General features: G+C 39.8%; 1 protein-coding gene across 1 annotated transcript; it reads left to right on the plus strand.

Annotated features, from left to right (window-relative positions):
- The first annotated feature begins 12,736 nt into the window (after nucleotides 1-12,736).
- On the plus strand, nucleotides 12,737-22,882 carry LOC103711245 (putative protein phosphatase 2C 41). The gene is made up of 6 exons (XM_088721849.1): nucleotides 12,737-13,068; nucleotides 13,174-13,337; nucleotides 16,552-16,794; nucleotides 17,256-17,532; nucleotides 22,039-22,193; nucleotides 22,281-22,882. Exons 2-6 carry the CDS (start codon nucleotides 13,299-13,301, stop codon nucleotides 22,419-22,421), a joined length of 855 nt encoding a protein of 284 aa, XP_088577975.1. The 5' UTR covers nucleotides 12,737-13,068; nucleotides 13,174-13,298; the 3' UTR covers nucleotides 22,422-22,882.
- Nucleotides 22,883-24,617: the final 1,735 nt, after the last annotated feature.

The raw sequence follows: 24,617 nt of genomic DNA on the forward strand, positions 1-24,617 counted from the left end.
CCAGAAAGACACGACGGACTTCGTCCGGAAGTGTGACCGGTGTCAACGGAACGCCAACATCCAGCGCCGACCTTCGGCTCCGCTAAACTCAATTATCGCCCCTTGGCCGTTTGCCCAGTGGGGGATCGATATCCTGGGGCCCTTTCCCCTGGCCACCGGGCAAAGAAAATTTCTGGTCGTCTCCATCGACTACTTCACCAAATGGGTTGAAGCTGAACCTGTGGCCCGGATCACCGAGCAAAAGATGCGGAACTTTGTTTGGAAGTCCATAATCTGCAGATTCGGACTCTTCGTATCCTTATATCTGACAACGGCCGGCAGTTCGACAACGTCCACTTCAGAGAATTTTGCTCCGAACTCAGCATCGATCACCGCTTCACCTCGGTCGCCCATCCGTAGACAAACGGGAAAACTGAGGTAACTAATCGTACCATTTTACAGGGGCTCAAGGCTAGGCTTGATCGATCCAAAGGACAGTGGATCGAGGATTTATACAACGTCCTCTGGGCATACCGGACTACGTTCCAATTACCCACTGGTGAGACCCCCTTCAACCTGGCATATGGCACGGAGGCTGTTATCCCGCTGGAAATCGGCCTCCCCTCCTCAAGGGTGGAGCACTACAACGCCGACTCCAACTCTTCCCAGCTCAGGAATAATTTGGACCTCGTCGAAGAGACACGAGAGGTCGCCCGGGTCCGCATGGCAAGGTACCAGCAGAAAACGGCCCAGTACTACAACTCCAGAGTCAAGCCCAAGCTCTTCAAGGTGGGGGACCTCGTCCTCAGAAGAGCCGAGGCTTCTCAGCCAACCGAGCAAGGAAAGCTCATCCCAAACTGGGAAGGACCGTATCAAATCGCTTGAGTGCAACGGCCCGGAGCATACAAGTTGAAATCTCTTGAAGGAACTCCTATCCCGCGAAGCTGGAATTCCGAGAATCTACGGATGTATTATCAATAAAACCCCAAGGGGTTCCGGGCAATCAAGAACATGGATCCAGTCTCCTTTTTATAATGATTCACCTCTTTACAATGATTATAATTGTCTTTTCTAATATTGGGTCATTTCTAATCCTCAGATACCCCGATTAAGGTCGGGATGCCCCGAGCGTCGACCGTAGAGTCTCAAACTCCCTCGACCTCGGAAAGCGCCACCCGGTCGACGATGAGCCCAAGCTCCCTTGGCCCCATATTTGAGACCTCGACTAAGGTCGGGATGCCCCGAGGGTCGACCGTAGAGTCTCAAACTCCCTCGACCTCGGGAAGCGTCGCAGGTCGACAGAGCGTTCCCAGACCCCTCGTCCTGGCGCACGATTCCTCGACTAAGGTCGGGATACCCCGAGGGTCGACCGTAGAGTCCCAAACTCCCTCGACCTCGGAAAGCGTCGCAGGTCGACAGAGCGTTCCCAGACCCCTCGACCTGGCGCACGATTCCTCGACTGAGGTCGGGATGCCCCGAGGGTCGACCGTAGAGTCCCAAACTCCCTCGACCTCGGAAAGCGTCGCAGGTCGACAGAGCGTTCCCAGACCCCTCGACCTGGCGCACGATTCCTCGACTAAGGTCGGGATGCCCCGAGGGTCGACCGTAGAGTCCCAAACTCCCTCGACCTCGAGAAGCATCGTAGGTCGACAGAGCGTTCCCAGACCCCTCGACCTGGCGCACGATTCCTCGACTAAGGTCAGGATGCCCCGAGGGTCGACCGTAGAGTCCCAAACTTCCTCGACCTCGGAAAGCGTCGCAGGTCGACAGAGCGTTCCCAGACCCCTCGACCTGGCGCACGATTCCTCGACTAAGGTCGGGATGCCCCGAAGGTCGACCGTAGAGTCCCAAACTCCCTCGACCTCGGGAAGCGTCGCAAGTCGACAGAGCGTTTCCAGACCCCTCGACCTGGCACACGATTCCTTGACTAAGGTCGGGATGCCCCGAGGGTCGACCGTAGAGTCCCAAATTCCCTCGACCTCGGGAAGCGTCGCAGATCGATAGAGCGTTCCCAGACCCCTCGACCTAGCGCACGATTCCTCGACTAAGGTCGGGATGCCCCGAGGGTCGACCGTAGAGTCCCAAACTCCCTCGACCTCGGAAAACGTCACGGGTCGAGAGTGCGGCCCCGGCCCCCTCGATCTCGTGCATGATCCCTCAACTAAGTTTGAGATGCCCCGAGAGTCGACCGTAGAGTCACAAACTCCCTCAACCTCGGGAGGCGCCATCAGGTTCATAGGAAGCCCAAGCTCCCTCGACCCCGAGCCAAAAAGTGACTCCGAAGGTCGGCGAAGAAACAAAGCAACCCACTCCGCTACGAGGCGCGCAATTTCGGAGGTGCAAGAGGTACATCCTGCTTGACGCCCGCCTTGTTATATTTATCTATCTACGTATTGCCAGCGAAATCCCGATTGAGATCGGGACCTTATCCCGGCCAAGGCCGGGTTGCCCCTACAAGTCGATCTAAGACCAAGGTCCCACCGACCTCATGCATGCTCCCTCTACCGATAACCCCCATGACAACTCATGCAAACCTTCTTGAGTAAGGGCCTGATTCGGCCCCCATACGTCGAGACATCGATCTCGACCCGTGAAGATAACCCCGACCACGGACGTGCTGATTAAACTCAAGAAGGCTGAGGTACCCTCTACAGGTTCCGACCCTGCTCGCCAGAACCTCGGTAGAGCCCGAGAGCAATGACCATGAAAGCCCCGATGATGGTTTGACTACTGGCTCACGCTCCCCTTCGGGGAACAGCCCTAACATTTCTATGGACCCACGCTCCAAAATACCAAACTCAAAAGCTCGGCCAAATACCCCGATAGCGACCTATGCGAATTTGACAAGGCCCCTCTCGGGGTCTGAGGCCCGAGCCCGGTGCCTCAGAAATCCAAAAACCAAACCTAGTGACCTCTGCGAGCTTCGAATCCGAGCTCCAAGACTTGGTGAAACTTCTTAGAATCCAAGTTCGGAGCCCCCTGATCAGCGTAATCGGAACTTGGACACTCAAACAAGTCAGGAGAAAGAAAAACAAAACATAGCCAAGGAACATGTCTTCATTGAAAAGCAGCCCAAAGGCTGGAATACAAAATCGAGGTCAAAGCGCCAGCCCTGCTTACAATTGGAAAAAATAAGAGGAAAAACTAAACATAGAATGGCGAAAGAAAATCTTTTCATTAATAAAGTGCCAGAAGGCTAAGTACAAGATTGGAGGTCGGCAGTCCAACAAATTTGGAAGCCGACCTCGTTTACAAAAAGAGAAAAAAGAACCTAAGTCCTAAGGGGCGGCGGTCCCGCCGGCATCACTTCCAGGGTCATCTATGGCGATGACCTGAGGGCCTTCAATGAACGCGGGCTCGGAGCTTGCGACGGGGACCTCGGCAGGCGCCTCGGGAGCGTCCTCGGTGATTCCCCGGCGGGGAGCCTCCATCCCCGCTGGCGCGGCTGCGTCCGCCTCGGCCTCGGCGGACTCCTCCTCGGACGCGAGGGCTGCGGGAACGTCGTCGTCAGAATCGGCGCTCAACCCCATCCTCGGACGAATTGTCGAGAGGTCGAGCTGGGGGCAGTACCGAGCCATCTGCCTCCGGAAGTTGTCAAAACCGCGGAGGAACCCATCCACGGTCTCCTCCTCGAGCATATCGCGGAATTCGTCCGAGTCTTTGAAAAAGTCCACGACATGCTCGGCCCGCTCGAGCGCCCTCTTTTCCTGGGCCTCGAGTTGCCCGATCTTCAGGCGCAGGACTCCGCCCTCGTACTTGAGACCCGCCACCTCGGACTGAGTCTCCGCCAGGCGCGCCTCTGAAGCACGTAGGGCCGACTTGGCCAACGAGTGAGCAGCCCTTTCCTCCTCGAGCTCCTCAACGATGGCCAGTCTCCCAGCCTCCGTCGCCTCCCTCCGCGCTTCGGCCTCGGCCAGCGCGGCCTCCAGCTCGGCGACCCTCTTCTTGGCCGGCTCCAGCTGCCGGCTGAGTCGCCGAGTCTCTTCTTGACATCCTTGGGCGATAAATACCAAGGTGTCGACCTCGTGAACATGCTGCAAGAAAGAAAAGGAAGAAAGCAGTCATAAGTAAAGTATACATATACACTAATAGCTGAAGGAAAATTAAGAGGATGGCTTACCCGAACAGTATTGCAATAAGTACTGTCGATGATTTCTTCTAGGGACAAGTTCCGAAACTCGGCCCGGTCCGCCGGAAGCATGGCGCGCCGAAACACCGCACGCGCGACGTCGGCGTCATGGAAAGCCGAGCTCCCCTCAAGGAGTGGGGACCCCGGCTCGGCCGACTCTCCCCTCGGGCCCCGCAAAGAGCTCGGCCCGTCCGAACTTGGAACCTCGGGGCCCCTGCTCTACTCGGGCTCCGAGCGTTGCGACTCAACGGTCGCCCGCCCCTCCCGCTCGGAGACAGGAGCAGGGCGGAGAGGGGCCGCCGAATCGGACGCCCTCGTGAAGCTCGGGCCTGCGTCCCCGGCAGCCAGCTCCCGCCCTCGAGCGGCTGTAGAGACCCCCGCCTCCGGGCCTCTCACCCCGGCCGAGGTAGAAGCGCCGGCCGATTTTGACTTTTTCCGAGGCTGGGGAATAGCCCCGCCGGCCTCGGCCTCCCGCCTTTTCAGCCGGGAGAAGAGAGACGTGTTGCTGGTCGGCATGTGAGGAATGTCTGAAACAGAAAAGATTTTTTCTAAGTGTCAGACTAACATTAAAAAAGGAGGAAGAAACAGATAAAGCAAAGACGAAACAATGCGACTACTCTTACCCTCGGGACGCGCCGAACTCAAGCCAACGCTCGCCAAGGCGTCCTCTTTTAGGAGCTCGGCCAGGTTGAACCCCTTCCCGAGGCCCCGCAGGGCGTCAAGGACCCTCAGGTCCCTCGCCGAGGGCTCGGAGAGCCTGTTAAGAGCCTTTAGCCGAGGGTGCCCACACCTCGGGTCAAACCCTCACGGCACCTCGGATGCAAGAAAGAAAAATTTCTCCTTCCACTCATGAATAGAGGAAGGGGCACCCTGAAAAAGTGACATACCACCCCGAAAGGCGAAGTATAGCCACCCTCCGTCCGCCGGATTTTTCTTTAACAAAAAACACCGGCGGAAAACACTCACCGAGGTCGGGATCCCATGTGCGAGACAAAGGGATAAAAACCCGACTATGGTCCTCCACGAGTTCGGAGCGAGCTGTGCTGGGACGAGCTGATACTCCACCAGCAAGCTGTTCACGAACTCGTGCAAAGGAAACCGCAGACCGGCCCAGAGCGTCTCGCGATGAATCGCGATCCGACCTGGGGGCGGCCGCATTATCCTGTCCTCCGGCCCTGCAGTTTCGAGACGAAACCCGGGCTGGAAAAAGAACCGGGAGCGGATCAACTCCAGCTCCTCCCCCGACAAACTAGATCCGACTTCATCCGGACCGAAACCCATTTCTAAGAAAAAACGCAGAGACAAAAGAGACGAAAAGAAAAAGGGAGGAAGAAGGAGAAATCCCTTAACTGACACGAGGGAGAAACCTACGGGGGGAGTCGCCGGAAATCGCTCCGAGCACCACCGGTGAGGTTTCTGTTGAGAAAGGGGACGAAGGTGGAAACGGCGAAAAAGAGAGGGCAATCGAACAAGGCTCCTCTTAGGGCTGGGGGGTTTATATAGGCCCCTCTAACGGCCCAGATCGGCGGGTTCGGTTTCCACCCCCCGTCTGGATTACGCCACGTGTCGGTCTCGGAAGCCGAAGCACCGCATTCATTCCGGACCGATGCGTCGAATACAGAACCGAGGCACCGTCCCATCGGATCTCACGGCCTCATCATGAACCCGCAAGGCCGGACCGCCTCGAAAGACGAGCAAATGCCGCCCCCGCTTCCTTCAATTAAGAAACCCCAGGGACGCGTGGAGCACCGATGTAATCTCAGCCTCCCAAATCTCCGTCCGGCCAATACAAGATTAAAAGCGTCCGACCTCGGATCATATCGCGTGTCCGCTTCGAAGAACAAAACGGCGTACTTATTCAAAAAGGGCGCCTCCACCACAAGATCGAGGCGCCGCCCCATCGGGTCCAGGGACCCCATCATAAGTTCCCCATATGAAACGACCTCGAAGGGCCAAAGGGCGCAACCTCCGTTATAAATGCTTCGAGATGCGTAAGGACGCAGACATAGTCCAACCCCCCTCGACCTCGGTAACCATAATAAAGACTTCTACTTCCCGCGTCCGAGCTCGCAAGCGGCTCGAACTCGGAAGTCGGGGGGTAGTGTTGGGGGAATACAGCTTCCCCCCTAGTACATGAGAACCTCGTCACCAGGAGACCGCATGACAGCCGACCTTGGGCGACCGAGGTCGGCGTCCGACCCCGGAACATCCGACCCAGAGAGCTCCTGACCTCGGAAGTCCGTCCTCGCCGCCCACCTACCGCGGTTGTACCCTTCCGAAGTCTGGCCGGGGGCTATACCCTGCCACCGCCTCCAGCATTTAATACGCATGATCTCTGCAAACCCACGGCTCACTCAACAATTAATGCATATCTCCGACTCACTCAACAATTAATGCATATCTCCGACTCACTCAACAATTAATGCATATCTCCGGCTCACTCAACAATTAATGCGCGTGGCTCCTATTACCTACGGATCCTCAGCTCTCCATGGCAAATCGGCTCAGCAGGGTCCGGTCGGCCGTGACAACTCTCTGATCCCGGCCTCACCTCCGACATCAAGGCATTAATTCATCTGATCGCGCGCCAACTCAAGCAACGTGCTGAGTCGTACGACGGCCTCGCCCTATCACATCACAGGTAATCCGACCCCCCTATAAAAATGGGACCCTTCCTTCCCAAGGGGGGTTGGACTCAGAAAAAAACTTAGCAAGAATATATCTTCCTCCTCTCTTCTTTAAAAAACTAAGCCCCTCCCTCTGACTTAAGCATCGGAGGGCCGGCGCCGGAAGACCCGGCCACCGGCTTTTTTGCAGGCACCCCTACGGAGGACGCCGCTCGCCGACGGATCGCCACCCACCAGTGCCCACCGGAGCTCCCCCTCCTCAGCCGACGGCCGCCCCCGGGTCCAATTTCCAGCAACAATATGTATGTATGTATGATTTCTCATGTTTTGCCGTAGGTGTGTCCGGTACAAAATCCAATTTGCCATCCATGCTTCTACCAAAAGAAATACACGGTTTGAGTTTCTACACAGTTTGAATTTCTACTTGGTTTAAGATTCAAATGTAGATGCAACTACAATCTGAGCATCTTTTTTGTTTTTTTTTTTTGGTAAAACTGGATTTTATGTATATGAATCTAGAGAAAATATATCCATATGCATCAAGAAATAAAATATGCAAAAAATTAATAGAAATGTCGACATAAACGATTCACAAAATAATTTCAGTATGATGTCACCTAATCTGCAGTTTTATTAGCTTCCCTCAAAATATATGTCGCCTCATAAGAAAGTAGAGCAGAAGCCGTTCTTCAGCAGTCATGTAGTACTGGATGAGAAATATCAAAAATAGATGTGTTTGATAGCCACTTAATCATTGCCTATGAATCCCCTTCAAGAATAATAAGGGATGCCTTAAGATATTTTGTTGCATATATCAGGCCTTCTTAAGCAGCACACAATTCTGCCATTGGTTCATTAATATCAAAAGGTTTAATTTCACTTACTGCCACTAATGCACCATGTGAACTTCTAATAACAAAATTAGCCCCTCCGAATTTATCTTTATTCAGAACACTATCCTTAAAAAAGACCTTGATGAAATAGGGGGGTGGTGGCTCTCATGAAAAGTAAATCAGTCAAGAAGATGTACAATTTGTGGTCTAGGAACCACAATTTTCTCTGCTATTCAAAGATCTCTTTGTAGTTGTGTAAATAAATTTCTAAGCTAGAGATGCAACTCTCATCAAAATAGATCTAAGACTGCAATGAACATTTGGGAAGATACGTTCGTTCCTAGCCAACCAAATCTCATGAACAATTTGAGCATCTTTGCTATTTTAATCTGATAGCTCCACTCAGAATTATAACTAGACTTTTCATCTGATCATAGTCTAAAAATTAACTTTTTAATCAACTATTACTAGAATGTCATATAGGTAGAATTTGAGAGTTCCAATATCTAAAAACCACAAAAAGATAGGCTTTGTGCGCGGTTTTATTTTCTCGACTCTATAAGATGCTTTTTCTTCGGGAAATATTTCTTTTAGATATGACATCTTCTCTCTCAAGGCAATCTCCAGCATATTATCCAAAAAGAAAGACTCCCAAGGAATCAGATCTCTCTCACATACTCTCTCTAGCTCCCCCGTTCTTCTTACGTGCACATTCAAAATATTAGTAAACTAGTATATAACCTATGCGATGTGCATAATTCATTTTTTTTTCTTATTTTTTCAACTATTTTTGAAATGCAATATAGAATAAATAACAAAAAGTTATTTTCTAAAATAATTTTTTGATATTAGTATTATGATATACTATCGTTATACAAAATTCTAATAGTCTATATATATTAATAAAGTAAAATAATATATTTTTATAAAATAATATGATTATGACCTAATATTTAGGTATAATAAAGAAATAGAAAAGTATTGCATTAGGGGATATGTAAATGCAATATAATAGGGCCATTAGTATTTGTATTTTCACTTAAAATCATGATTACAAAAATATAATAGAAATTAATAAAATATTAGTGCAGTCTCATGACTTGCATAGGATATGGGCATGGTACATTAAACAAATATGATTATTAATAAGATCAATAATTTTTGTACTAATTTAATATTACTAATGAAAATTCTTTATTTAACATAGCTTAATAAGCTAATAAACTACTTATAATGATATTGTATTATTATATTTTGATGAAGAAATATATTAAATTAAAACTCTACTTTTTATCCAAATTAAAGAGTTTTATTAATCACATTATTAATATGACTATTTACATGGCAAATAGAGAGTTCCGCACAAGCAAAGCCTCCAATTTAGTGTATATATATACCAGCTTATAACCCAGGCAATATAAAGGGTATAGTTTTCTCTCCTTTTTTTAACTAATTTAATAGTATATAACACACATGATGTAACATATGCTTGTACTTGATATGTTTAATTAAAGCATGCCAAAAAATAGAATAGTTTTAAATTCACTTTACATGTCTTGGGAAGAAAAAAATAGGTTAGATTAGTTCGAATAAAATTGATTTATATTATTAAGATTATGAGAAGAATAGGAGAAAAAAATCATACATCAGTAAGAGAAACAATAATACTTTTAGGATATTTCCCTTTTGAGCTTCTATCTTCAAGTATTTTTTGGTAATTGTTGTAACTTATACTAATTGGACGAATCTTTTGCTAAGCAAATATTAATTCCTCCTTAATTTTACATAATTAAAATTAGAAATTCTCTATTTCAAATTATGTATATAAATTATTCTTATTTTCATGTTCTTATTTTCATCTTTTCTTTGTTGAAGACTGTAATAGGATATCACTTTTATAGAGCTATGTTCTTTGATTTTGTGTAGTGCTTCATCTTTAAATTTATGAAGTATCATCCAAGTTAATTTTTTTTCACTTATTCGTTCATCATCTTATGTTTGATTTTTTCCCCTCCTCTCCTTTGAGTATTTCCCTTAATTTCATTTTTGTTTATAGCTACTACATGCATTATCCTGCTATTTGATTTGGTCCATGGTTATTTTCTTATTGCCGATTTTACCTTATCAAGATATATTTTATGCTTTTAGGATTGTAACATGTGCTTTAGCCAAATTAATAATATTATGTTTCTATTATATGAATTATCCATAAGATTTACAGTGAATAATTATAAGCATATAGGAACAATAATAAATTAAACAAATGACTCGATAACATAATATGACTATAATTACTATCCAATCAATGCAATCATGTATTCTTTTACTACCAGTACAATAATTTTTATATTTATTATATTTATATTATATCATACTAAATTTTACTAATTATCTCAATATAGTTGATATACAATAGATAATATAACATATAATAAATGATGTATTATATTATTAATTTATCATTTGCATGCTATAAATATCAGAATATTGTAATATAATATATGTTATACTATCAAAATTAACATAATATTTGACTAATGGATTATATTAAAATTATTATACTTTATTATATTAAAATAAAATATCCACTATAATATAGAAGTACATATTATATTATCGAAATTTAATTAAAGCATGCCAAAAATGAAATTGCTTTGATACGCTTTACATGGATGGAGAATTTACTATTATCATTTTACCTTGGAATAGGGATACGCTATTTGACATTAATGATATGCTATGAATGCAAAAACATGGTATTAACTATTTTTTCTTAATGATAAGAAAGATATGCCATTTATAAGTTACTTTAATTGGAAGAACCTACCTAGTTTCCACATCATTATTCCACATTATTGCCATTATTAAAGTGGTGTCCATATGATAAGAGAAGAGCTCTTTACAAGTAGCGTGTCTCTATTTTAATGCATATATATATATATATATTAGATTAATTGTATTTGTAAAATATTAGTAAACTAGTCTATAACCCATGCAATGCACAGGATGCAATTTTCTCTTTTCTTAAAACTATTCTTAAAATGTAATATAGAATAAATATAATATAATAGATAACAAAAATAGAATAAAATATATTAGATATAAGAGCTAGGTTATTTTTAAAATAAATTTTTGATATTCGTATTATTATACACTATTTTTATACAAAATACCAATAGTATATGCATATCTATCAAATATAGTAAAATAAACCTACGTGATGTACATGATACAATATTTCTTCTCTTTCCAACTATTTTAGAAATGTAATATAATATATATATATATATATATATATATATATATATATATATATATATATATATATATATAATTAAATATAATAGACATAAGAACCAGGTTATTTTTTAAAAATAAATTTTTGATATTAGTATTATGAGATACTATGATTATACAAAATTTAACGATAGATGTATATCTTTCAATACAGTAAATTAATATATTATTATATATAATAAGATCACGGTTCAACCTTTGTATAATATGAAATAGAAAAGTATTACATCCAGAGAATATGTAATGCAATATAGTGGAGCCATTGGCATTTATTCTTCCACTTAAAATCATCATTATAAAAATGCAATATAAATTAATAAAATATTAATGTAATCTCATGATGTATGTGGGATATGGGCAGGGTACATTAAACAAATTACAAATATGTTATTAATAATATAATTAATTTCTATATTAATTTAATATTACTAATTATTGTTTTTATTTAATACAATTTAATAAGCTAATAAACTCTTTATTAATGATATTATATTATTATATTTTGATAAATAACCATATTAAATAAAAGTTTTATTTATTATCTAAAATAAAGAGCTTTATTAATAATGTTATTAATATGGCATCCATGAAAAGCTATGCACAAGCAGCGCCATAATAGTTTGTTTTATGGTTTTTCTAGCTTAGCATACGTGTAACCTTGACCATATCAAATTTGTTTTTTAAAACAATTTTTTCCCTATGAAACATGCATGGTGTTCTGGTCAAAGTGACGACCCATGATATGTGCTACTATAATAATGTGAATCTTTTTAATTAGTATTCGAGATGAGGTGGAATGCTGTGGATTGTGTAGCTAAGAACCTGCAAAGAAATTCAAACAAACCGAGAAGAATGCTCTTTGCTCTGTGGCTTAAGCAAGGTCAAATGCTTGACAGCTAGGGAAAGAGTTGAAGGTCAAAATAAAATACCATACTGCCAAAAGTTAAGAGATATTTTTTTTTGTAATTATGAAAAAAAATGAAAAGTTGAAGAATGTAAAATACATAATGTCAAACATCTAGTAACAAGATTTTCTTTATAATAAATAAATATCATATTTTTTACATGCAAGTATGTTTATATAAGGTAACGTATATATATTTAAGAACATTTATATAATACTTTGATTGAATCGTTGGATTTCAAAGCATGGATAAGAGTTTGTATGCATCACTTAAAACAAAAAAAAATGATAAAAGTCTATACTGAAACCTCGGTCTATATCTAATCTAGTTTATATTTCGGACTCCAAACTCTAGAATCTATGCCATAAGCTCCTCCACGACGCCACCACCATCATCGAATGCCTTTATACGTGTGAGCTGCCCCATTCTCTCCTAACTCCATGCATTTGCCTTTATTCATAAATTAAAGCAATAAGTTCAGACTAGATTGGACCTGACTCGGATTAGATCCGATCCGGACTCGAATTTTTTGGGTTGGATCTGGGTTATACATGGACCTGATCCGATCCGAATGATCTATTGGGTCAAAAATTATAGCCGTAGACCCGATCCGATCGATTTGGATCCAAAATTAAAATTCGAATAAGAAACCGGGTTAGATCGGGGTCACTCAAAATCCGACCCGATCCAACCCACTAGCACTCCTACTCTCGATTGGTTGGTATTTAGTTTGGTTTTACAGGCCATATCCATCCCTTTTCCATATTATGCGGTAACATGAAGCTCATAATAACTAACGAATGCCATGATGGATTTCTTTTCTGAACAAACTCATAACGGACTTCAAAACAAAACAAGTGAGGCCGATTCACAGGGCCCCTCTTCCATAGATCGGGTTAGAAATAAACAGAAAGGCGGGACGCTGAGGTCAAACAAAAGTCAATCACGTATTTTGTCCATGAAGGCAGAGGACAGCATGGGTAGTATGACTCGAGGGGAGATAAGGGCGGGGGGCATCCTCCAATAAATTCCCTTCCCACTACGGGACTCCTGAAGGTCATACCTTGTGTGTTCGTTAGTACGCAGCGAAGTCAACACGGGGAAGTCCTTCCTCGGCGGCTACTGTGCTCTATTATTTTATCTCCCTCTTTCACCTCTCTGTTTTCCATCCTTGGACTCGTGGAGGACTCTTCTACCATCTGCTTGATTGCTCGCTCTCTTGCCGTCTCTCCTTTTTAACGCTCATCATATCGATCAAAAGAGAGGAAAGAATCTTTGTTTCAGGCTCTTCTTCTGAGGTAAGTTGATTCTTGAATTCCCATTTTTTTTTTTTGGTATTTTGATTCCATAAGTCGATGTGAGGATTCGATTTCAGTGATCGGAGGTCGGGTTTTGGAGTGCAGGGAGTCGATTTCTGCGAGAAAGTTAGGATTTTTCGGCGTGGTTCGTGGTCAAAATCGCATCTTTGGGATCGGAAGGAGTAGATGTTAATTATTTAGCGGTCGGGGCAGAGGAATTAGCGGTTTCGATGGATAGGTTATGCTGCTTCAAGGGTTCCAGCTCTCAGGTGAGATAAGATTGGATCTATCTCCGTGTTTGTTGATTCTCCTCTCCTTTTACGGTGCTCTCCTTTTTGCTGCTCTTGTTGGTGATTGGATCGGGGAAACCCATGCTTCAACCCATACATGGTACCTCTGTTCCGTCTGCTGTTGCTTTGGTGGTGCTAGATTAATAGGGGATTCTGCTTGTTTTTCTTATCGACCAGTTTGTTGATTGGTAGATGGAAATATTAGGAAAAAATAGTTAAATCTGAATTTTAGTTACGAAGAATGGATTAAACTTGTTATTTTAGGGTTGTTGAACAATCATCTTGATTAATATTCCCTCTTTCATTTTAGCTTGATATTTAAGTTTTGTTGGGTCCTGTATTCTGTTTCCAAGCATCATTTTTTTTAAATAGAGAATATGCATATTTTCATTAATTAGATCAGGCTTATTTGGTTATATCAGTTGCAAGTGTTTCTTTTCCTGCATGAAAAGGCAGTACACTATTTTTTTTTTATTGAAACAAAAGTTGTTAAGAAAATAAGATATGAAGCCAGATATTCTTATTCATATATAGAATTTGCTGTGGTGTATTCTGAAAAACTCCTGGTTGCTATCTTAACTGAATAGTGAGTAATGAATTCATTTTGTGCCACAACAAGCTTACTTCTTGAAAACAAGAATAAAAATAAAGCTTTGGATTAAAAGAATAAAATTAAAGAAAAAAACGAACATCACGGGCATACAGAATTATAGAACTTACTCCACCAGTATGGCTGCCTTTATGTGGCCAGACCACTTGTCGAGCATATATTTACTGTTGGCTTCTTGATCTATATGACCTCTAACATAACTCATAGTCAATTCAAAACAAATATCAAAACTCAAACTGAGATGTGTTATCATTCGTGTGACAACTTTTGCTCAACTATTGAGGGACATAAAGCCCAAACAACTGAAACCTATAAAAATAAAAGTTTTTGAGGTCAAAGTTCAGAATTTCTACCAAAATTGTAGCCTTAGTTACATGGACCGATGTTTTTTGCATCTGGTTATGCCTTCAAAAGATCAATTGACTTTTTACCATAAAAGGAGGAAACAGTTAAACACCTTATATGAAGCCTGTCCTTAACACTCACTTGCTAGTTCATCTACCTTTGCTTTCTTAAGACGCTTTCTTGAGTTTATGGCCATCTTAGAAATTCTAGAATAGATCATGCCCGTGATATTTTTGGCGATTTTGCAACTTGTACACTTTGAAGAAATAATTGCCTCCATAAGAATCAGCACATAAACTTTTGAACAATATATTGAATAACCTTTGAACAGTTGCATTATGACTTTCACTGAAGCATCAACCTCTTGCTGATTCTGATCCACAAATTTTTCCTGGTCTGCTCCTTTCATTACGTAAAACTACAACCTTATCATAGATGAATGATAAGGGATTCCATTTTCCATGATATACCTCCTCTGGACATTGTGCTTCAAATAATGAATATCCTTATATTGTTATATATAATTTGATTATAATATCCAAAGAAGACTCTATGAAGGAAATTGGAATTTTACCTTGCGAGAACTCGAGGATTTAAATGGATTGCTGATTTCATTGGCCTTTGATAGTGGCTTCCTTTTTTATCTATATCTCAGAGTGCGAGTTTTTTGATTTAGTGTCTTGTTTCTGGCATCGATGAAACACATACTTAATAGCTATGAAAATTCAAGAATCAATGAATCTTTACTGGCTTATAGTTGCACTATATTCCTAGAAAGATTAGTGCTTTTGCCATTTCTATCTCTTATTGATTCGTGCATGATGGGCCATGTTGATGACCACATGGACAATGAACCTGCTGCTTGGTTTGAACCAGGGAGGAAGATAAAGCTAAAATTTGAACAAGAAATACTAAATAAACACTTCTTAAGTGTCGAATTCTATAATTTCATTATTAGTTTATAAGAAAACAAAACTTTCTGATGATGTTTGGCCTTCAGATATGGCCAACAAACTAGCTAGTAAATAAACCATACTACTTGCAATGAAAATCCACTTCTAAGATAATTCAGATTAGACTTTTAATTATACATAACTATTTCTAAAACTATCTATTATTTACTTATAGTACTTCTAATATATTCCAAATTGTAAAAAATATTTTAAAAGAAAATTACACACCTAGGACCTCACCCAACAAGACAAGCTAGAAGTTGAAATTGGGTTCTTTGGTCCTGTATAAGTATCCAAAATCTTCCAAGTGCATTCCTGTTATGGGACTAGATTTATGCATGCACACATCCTCATTTTCTGCCCTAGTTTAAGCCATAGTGACCTTGCTCAGTTAAGTGTCCAATCTCAAACACAATCACGCACCATAATCGACTCATGGTTAGCCTTAAGAGAGTCTGCAGTGTTCCCGAGTCCAGATGAGCCAGGTCTAATCTGATCTCATTTATAACAATCTACGTGTTTATCTAAAAAGGCTAGCTAAAATTATAATTAGAGTTCCTTGGCCCTTTTAAGTACCCAAGATCCTCATTAAAAAAGGTGAGCCAAAAGTTATTATTTAGGTTCCTTGGCCCTAGATAATGCCCAAGATCTCCCCAATATACAATTGATGTGCACACGCTAGTGGGTATCGTCACAAAATTCCTTTAATACCAAGATGTTTATTAAAATTATATACTAAATACCTCATAAATTCTGTCACTAGCCTTTAGCCCACTTTTTAAGATCAAGATGATTATTAAACTGAAATCTGTTAAACAGAATTTTGGGACTTTGTGGACAAATTGGATGAGTATATTGGTGTATGCCCGTAGTAGGATGGCTGCTTGGTATACCCAAATACTCATGAATGATTTCTAATTTTACAACCAGTAAATTTCTGTTAATCTTGGTTTTCCGGTAATCCTTTGGATCCTGATGTCAGCTCTTTTATGTTCAGGATTTAGATTCTGATGTAGCTACTGAAACAATATGAAGCTTATATTTCGTTGTGCATTTGTTAGTTAGACTTAGAAGTAGAAATTATCTTTATCTTTTATTCTGGGATATATTTTGCAGAGTTTAAATTAATAATCTCTGTTTTGCTTACTTATTTGCTGGTTTATAGCTCATATTTTACATTGGCTGATTTGTGGAGTTCAAGTTGTAAAATTTGATGCTTTGTGAAATTAGGGTATTATATTTATCCCTCTGAGGATGAGGCCTGAAATTAGATTTTGCTGTATAGTTTGCAGGTCATTCTTCAGCTGATGCTGGTAAAGGGAAAAGCTGTCAAGGACACATAAAAATTACATATGGATTTAGCCTTGTAAAGGGGAAGGCGAATCATCCAATGGAGGATTATCATGTTGCCAAATTTGTCCAGATGGGAGGACAGGAGCTTGGGCTGTTTGCTATATTTGATGGTCATTTGGGAGATAGTGTGCCTGCCTATTTGCAGAAGCATCTGTTTGCCAATACTCTGAGAGAGGTGTGTTGCTATTAGCATTATCTTATTTTATCTGATGTGCATCCATTTACTGCAAAATCATGAGATCTCATGATTTTACATTTTTTTTTTAATTACAATTTGTTATTTTTAATATGGATCTTTTGTTATGCAATATAATTTTGTAAAAGCCCTAAAATCATGAAAATGGAAATCCAATTTTGAGTAGAATTTTCAAAATTCACATCTCTCCTTGTTAACTTATTCTTTTCCTTTTTTGAACCTTCTCTTGTTAACAACCAGATGCCTCCTACAAACCTTAATCTCAAAGTTCAAATTTCAAAAATTTTCAAATCTTGGAAAATTGAGAATTGAATAACTCCAAATGCAGCCTTAATTATTGTAGTCATCAGTGATGGATTAACCTGAGTACATTCAAGGGAATAAATAAAATTTCCGATACACAAAAAGGCATAACCTAATTTCTCTTTTCCATATTCCAGGAAGATTTTTGGACTGACCCAGCTAGAGCCATTTCAAGAGCCTATGAGAACACTGACAAGGCAATTCTTTCACACGGTCCTGATATGGGACGAGGGGGTTCTACTGCTGTTACTGCATTTCTCATAAATGGTAGGAAGCTATGGATAGCCCATGTTGGCGATTCACGAGCAGTTCTTGCAACAAGTGGAAAGGTGATACAGTTGACAGTTGATCATGAACCAAGCACTGAGCGTGCGAGAATCGAGACAAGCGGTGGCTTTGTTTCAAACATACCAGGTTTGCTGCAGCAGCCATTATTTAAATAAACTTCTGATTATATATTTGTTCTTATATAGTGTTACATATCTATGCCTGTCTATGAAATGCCATGCTCTAATATTTTCAAATTGCAATCTGTTTCTGTTTGTCAATACCAAGGAGTATCTTCATTTATTAATTTTTGAGGGAAGTATCAGTGCTATTTCCAGAGAAGCATCTGTGCAGATCTTTGTAAATTGGTTAGACTAACTTAACTAACCAAATTTTACTTAATCTAGATGTGTTAACATTGTTCTCATGCTAGGAAGCAGTGCCAGAATATCATTAATAAATCAAAATTAGCATGTCTTATAGGAGATTGAAACCTGACTTGTTCCCATATAACCCCTTAATTGCATGAACCTGCAAGATCGATGGAAAAGTTCCTGACCCTATATTCAGTTAATATGAGTGGTGGGATGAGACCAAAAATTGAACCGTAAATGGCATTGGTGCCTAGCATCTTTGTAATTTACACCGGTCAATCTGACTCTGGATTTACATTTAAACTCATGTGTTGGTTTTCAAGAAATTGTCATTGTTGGATTAAGACTTCTATCTTTTAACGGTTGAATTCTCATATGGAATTATGTAATGTGATATTTTGTTGAATATCGATGTGTTATATACACAATCTCGATTTTCTGTGTCTGGGCTTGTGATCAATGGTAATTGTGTATTTCGTTTTGTTGCCCAAGAGTGGATTATTGCACATTTGTGAGCCTTCAACACATATTCGATGTTCTTGTTAAGAAGACTCAACACAAGAGATTGAGTAGTCTACCATCCAGACATGGTTGTGATTGTCTTTATGAGCTTCTTGAGATTTTACTCTTGCCAGACCAACCATCACCAATAAATGTGGTTGTCTCAATTGAGCTCTTTAGATGAGAAGGTGAAACCACCTACAAGCACTGTGAACCACATCCTTCCCCCTTGAGATGTGGGTCGTGCATGGCTTAGATGCAAATGGCACCTTAAAGTGAGGCTTGTGGCTCAAGCTGCATGCAAGTGCAGCTTTCACCTATGCACTCATGTAGGTATAGTACCATCTGATTTATTATTTGTCAAGATGGGAGAAGATATCTCATGATATCTTTCTTTTATTCGTTTCTTATTTAGTAGGTGTCCTAGTTTGGTCAAACAGAAAGTAAGGGGGAACTCTCAAGCCTGTTTGAAGGATATTATAGTTTGCTGGGAACAAATCATTGATTTTCCCTCCCTGTATAGCACAGAGCATTAAAGAAAGCCAGGACCATCTTGTTTCCCTGAGCTCTTCTTTTTCTTCTTTTACTTCTTTTAGTTTTTACTCTCTACCTCTCTGTAATTCTTTTCCTTCCCTAAAAAATTCTTTGATTCAATATTTACAGCCATTTGCTGCAACTGCAGAATTTACCTCAGTAGATACTTGGAATCTGACCTGTTTTTCACCAAATATGCTGCTTCTCTATTCTATTCTCAACTGATTATGCAAGACTCTTTAAATTCTAAATACATCTAAGAACTCTGACATCTTTATTTTTACCTTCTTTCAATGCCCTAAAACCTGTCTGCATTAGAAAAACCTGTGCCAAGCACCCTACATTTCTCAACATAAACCAGTAGAAACCTTTTTAATCCTAGTTTCTCATTTCCAATATTAAACCCCCTTAAATCTCTAATGTAACCCCCTTTGCCTTCTGTTTCTCTTTAATCTGAGTATCCATTCCAGTCTGTCCTTAAATTATTTTCTGGACTGCAGATTGATGAACTGTTTAAACTTCAAACCCCGTTAACCACTCTTTTATGCTTATCCATATCTCTTCATGGTCTCAATCAACATAACCCTCCATCCTGAATTGCACATCTTTGATGACTGCTGACCTTTCACTTCATCAACAATTCCAAAAATTGACCTGATTTTAATTGTTCTGTTTTCTGTCTTCATTCTTCACCATCACCACCACCACCACCAAAGAGCCTCTTATAATTCTCTCTAATACATTTTCTGTTTATGATGTAACCAATAAATAGTCCATGGGCATGGGCCTCTTCCTAATGAAGGGGAACTATAAATTTCAAACAATGCTAGATGTTCCTTATTGAATTCAGAGTGGTGTCATGTACAGAAGGCTAAAGAAAATTTTTGTTCTGTAAGAAAAGAGGTTGATCTAGGAAAGAAGGAGCATCAGAAATGATTAGTAGGAAGTTAAGGAATTGTTGACAAGTAAAGAAAAAGCACCATGCTGGCACCCAAAAATGGAGTAGAAGGTTTATTTTCATAAATCCTTGGAGAAATTGTTATAGGTGGAAGACTCTGATATGTAAGGATGGTCCTTGGTTGATAAGGCAAAAGGTAAGATTTAAATTCTATTGGATATATTGTCAAACACATTTAATAGGATAATAATGTAACATCTATTTGGAGAACTAATAAGAGTCAATGAAAATGCCCCTACTTTGAGTCTCATAAATCTGAAATGAAATTATTCTGGATGATTTTGGGATGAGGAGTTGAAAGAAATTTGCTTGTTCACCTTGACATTAAAAAATTAAGCAACTTGTAAGTAGTCCTTAAGCATCTGAAAATTTTAATAAATTTCTGAGTGTAAATCAACTTGGAGCTTATATATTATACTGTCATGAGGATCCTTTTTTTGTGTGTGTTTCCTTACTGTCTTATTGTCATAATGTACTCTCTCTTTCTATTTGCTTTCTACTTTCCCTATCAATGTGGTATTTTATTTTCCAAAATAAATGAGAGAAAATTGTAACTGTAGATTGGCCATCAATATTCAAGTCGAAAGGTGTTGATTTGATGGAGAGTTTTTCAGAGAAGTAGGAAAACTTTTAGGTAATATACTGTCTAATAGAGTGGTAATGATGACATGAAATATGTTCTGCACCATGATCGCACTCCCATCTTTGTGCCACTTTAAACCGTAAGCACTCAAATTGCAAAAGTTCATTATTTCCTCCTTCGAATCTTGTTCTGCTCTTGGTTTATAAGATGCTTGGTACTATGTGCTTCTGCAAAAATCTCTATTTGCATTTAAAATTACTTCAGGAATACTTGTTGACAGGCCTTCATAAACCACTAGTAAGGTCTAAAAGCATCCACCACTTTTATGTGCTTCCATAGATTGTTTCATCGAAAGTCTCCAAGCTTGTGTGGATCAGGAAGCTTGCCATCAGACTTTTGAGTGGTTAAAAATTTGTATATCACTCCCACTTCAACATAGGTACCATAAAGCTTTGAAATTTGACAGACTCATGATGGACTAGAAATAGGTTTTAATCTATGTGCCTGGTTGGATAGATCTTCCTATGACTTTTGAAGAATGTCTTCTCTGGATTATGTGGCTAAAGAAATTATGCTTTTATCAGATGATATGGCAGAAGAAACATGTCATGTCATTATTCTAATGATTGTTTTGCTAAGCTTCATAGGTATTTATGAATTACCATCCATTAGCAATTTGCAATTCTCCTTGTTGGACCTATTTACTTTATTAAAAAACATCTCTATCTTTACCTTACAAACATAGCTATTGTCTTATTGACATGATTATGGACATTTTGCTCTTTAGTTTGATGATATTACTAGCCAGAACTAGGCTTACTCTGGAAGGCATTTTTTTTTCTTGGTCGAGAGAATATTTTTGAAGGTATAATCATATAGTGTTTCAAACTTTGTTCCATGACATATCTTTTACCTTTGTGGACATTGGAATCATCTATATTGGGGAAATATGTGAAATTTTAAATTGTTTATCTTAAATGGAAGTCTGTCACCTGTGATGTTTGAATTGAAATTGATAATCTGGGGTGCTTGTTGGGTAAATAGAAACCATTTGAAAGGCATAGTTTCTGAGGAAGTGCTCCAACAATGTTGTAATCTTATATGTAGGAACTGCAGAATTAATCAGATGAGGGCAGCTGTTTAAATCTATAGTCTTCTCTTTTTAGATGGTATTTCAGAATGTAGCATATGCTGGAATGTATGTTGCCCCCTTATGACTGGTGAATGTACTGTGGGCATTGAGCATTCTGCTCGTTAAGGCGAAGTAGTTTTTTTCACACAAGCCTTGATCTTTTCGGTTTCTGTAGTAAGGATGGAATTGAAAAATGTCTCTACAAATTGCCCAATTGCCTTTGTGGATGTACAAGTTCTGTTCTAGTATCCTTTTAATGTTAGACTCTACTCCGTATGTAAACTAGCGTCTTCACAAGTGCATACCTTATGCTGTTTGCCATCTTTATAGACAACATAATGTTTCCTTAATTCACATTGTTAAATCTTCATATGAAATAAAAGCTTATCCATGTTATAAAGCCCTTATTTCATAGTAAAACAGATTTTCTCTTTCCTACTTGAAGTGTTAGGCCAAAATTTTCGCCTAAATGTGAAAAATATTTTTTAGATGTTTATCTTTTGTTTATCTATGTTGTTGTTTCACAAAAACATGTTAACCCGTGCATAGGCTGATACTCATCTCTTATCAGGAGATGTCCCAAGAGTTAATGGCCAATTAGCTGTTTCCCGTGCTTTTGGGGACAAGAGCCTCAAGCCACACCTGCAATCAGTTCCTGACATATGTTCTGAAGATTTGACTGCTGATGCTGAGCTACTTATCCTTGCAAGTGATGGCCTCTGGAAGGTTTGCTTCCGAAAGCCTGGAGCCTTCTCTAGTTACTCATTTTATCGATATAAACCATATTTCTTTTGTAAATTCAATTCTGTTTAGGTCATGAGCAATGCAGAGGCTGTCAATATTGCTCAAAAGATTAAGGACCCACGAGCAGCAGCAAGGCAATTAACCACTGAAGCATTGAATAGAGACAGCAAAGATGATATTTCATGCATTGTTGTTCAGTTCAAAGCATAGAAAACGGTCGATTCTTTCAGTTTATGGTCTCTCCAAGATTTCCATTGTTCGAGAGAAGTCATCTATAGATGGCTATTAACAGCATAAATTTGAGTTGATTATTGGCAATGAAGTCGGCAGTAGAACATCAAATGCTAGGATACAAATTGAGTTCTTGCACCCTACTTGCTCTCTTGTAAATGCTTTCATCCTTCTCTACCAACAAAATGCTTTCATCCTCAATTAGTTATTAGCTGAGTATGATATTGTTTGATTCCTTTAGTAGATTAGTTAATAAAAGCGTCCCTTGTTTTCAACTGTGCGGTGACAAGATGGCCTTCCAAGACAGGACTTATTAGCTGAGTGTGATGTTGGTGGTATTTGTTGCCTTTTTTCTTTCTTTTTTCTATATTTTGCTATAAGTTACAATGAAAGCCAGACTGTGTTGGTGAAATGAAATTGCTTATTTTATTGATGATTTATGCATGATGCAGCTAATCCCAGTTTCATATCTCCTACTTATCTCATGATATGGAGCACTTGTGACTAAATGGCAGCTTATGTTATGCCATAGAAAAAGCTTGTTTTGGCTCTTTGTTTTAATGTTGATTAATGGCACTAGTCACTGGTTCTACTTCCCTGACCATTCGACGGTACTCATTAGTGTCACACGGCTCTCACAAATTTCATAATGACTTGATATGTGGCAGCACCAATGTGTTTTTCTTTCCATGAATTGTCATCTTTAACTTGTTGGCAAAGATCCCTGAACCACACTGATAGTGGGACCTTGACTATTCAAGAAGAAAGCTGGAAAACATCATTTTCCTCAAAAAGTTTGGAGACATGTATATGTAGTTTGAGTTGATGAAGCATAAAGTTTTGCCCACAAAATTCTGTATATATTTGAAATGACCAAGACATTGCAGGATAATGTTCTCATAAAATGAAATTATGCATATGCACTTGTTTAGTGCAAATCTAAATATTGCTTATATCTAAATTACATCTATATCGACTCAGATCTTTAATTGTTAGAAACACAAAAATGGGTGTACAATATTTTGTCTGAAATATTCATATCTGCAAAATAAAGGCAGATAAGGATATAAATATATTCACGTCTAATTTATATCTGTTCTGTTTTCAGCCCTAAAAATTTATCATTGTTGTGGCTTTTTTGTCACCATTTACTTGTCATCATATTTTAAATTCAACTCTTTTTGTTTGTTAGAATATTCTATTCAGTAACAAAATGGCATCCTATCTACTATTTTTCGTTATAATAGCTTATAGCGACAATATTGAGAGTTTGAACAATATTTTTTTATCTAATAATTCAATTGGAGGTTTAATTGCTTATTCTTATAGCATTAAATTACACTTGCAAGAGTCTATTATCAAAATATATCTATGATCTAAAACAAGTACATTTGGATATATCCTTGTTCGAGGTATATCTAATTTGTTCCTGAGATGGAGTCTTCTTCCTAAATCTTCTATCCTCTTATGAAATCAACATTTAGATATGTGATCCCAGTCATAGTCATTCATCTTTTAATCATGATTTCATATGAAAACCTTCCACATATACAAATCTATATATCTTTCAATTAGAACTTTATATGGACACCTTCCACACCTGTAAATATATCTCTTCTGAGAAATGAGGAGAGATAATAGTATATAGTTGCATGCATCGAGCCATAGCCATGCCAACCTCATTGGAAGCTCTAGCCAAGGCTGGCACCGACTATTGTCAAGCATCGGTAGACATCGAAAGCTACTATGGAGATGACAAAGATCCACCTCCGCATCTTCTTGCTACCAATTATCATCAAGACTGTTGGATGGACGAATCACGCATCAAGGACTAGATGATGAAGGAGTATTTGAGGAAGTGGGCCAAAATCATGGCATTATTTGCCTTCCATCATACACAGAGGTATAACCATCATCGTAGAAGATAGATGGTACGTTATGGATTATAGAATGGATGATTCCTCTTTTTTTTTCTTTTATCCTGGTGTTGTTTTTGGCCTTAGCACACAAAGCTGTTTAGCTGCTAGGTGATGATTGTTAAAAAAGTAGTTGAATAGAAGATGATTCGGTTGGGATTGAAGGACACTAATAGACATTATGTCGTTTCTTTTAGTTACTAAGTAAAACTAGAATGTATATAGTGGTGGATTATCTATCTATCTATTTATTTGTCTG

The sequence above is a fragment of the Phoenix dactylifera genome, chromosome 5 (genome assembly GCF_051530095.1).
Source record: "Phoenix dactylifera cultivar Ajwa chromosome 5, Ajwa_hap1_PhDact_Kaust_v1.1, whole genome shotgun sequence".
Taxonomy (NCBI): Eukaryota; Viridiplantae; Streptophyta; class Magnoliopsida; order Arecales; family Arecaceae; genus Phoenix; species Phoenix dactylifera.

Coding starts and splice junctions, on each gene's coding strand:
- LOC103711245 (XM_088721849.1), top strand. CDS start 13,299: ATGGATAGGTTATGCTGCTTCAAGGGTTCCAGCTCTCAG. Junction 13,338..16,551: donor TCAAGGGTTCCAGCTCTCAG/GTGAGATAAGAT, acceptor TTTGCTGTATAG/TTTGCAGGTCATTCTTCAGC. Junction 22,194..22,280: donor CAAGTGATGGCCTCTGGAAG/GTTTGCTTCCGA, acceptor AATTCTGTTTAG/GTCATGAGCAATGCAGAGGC.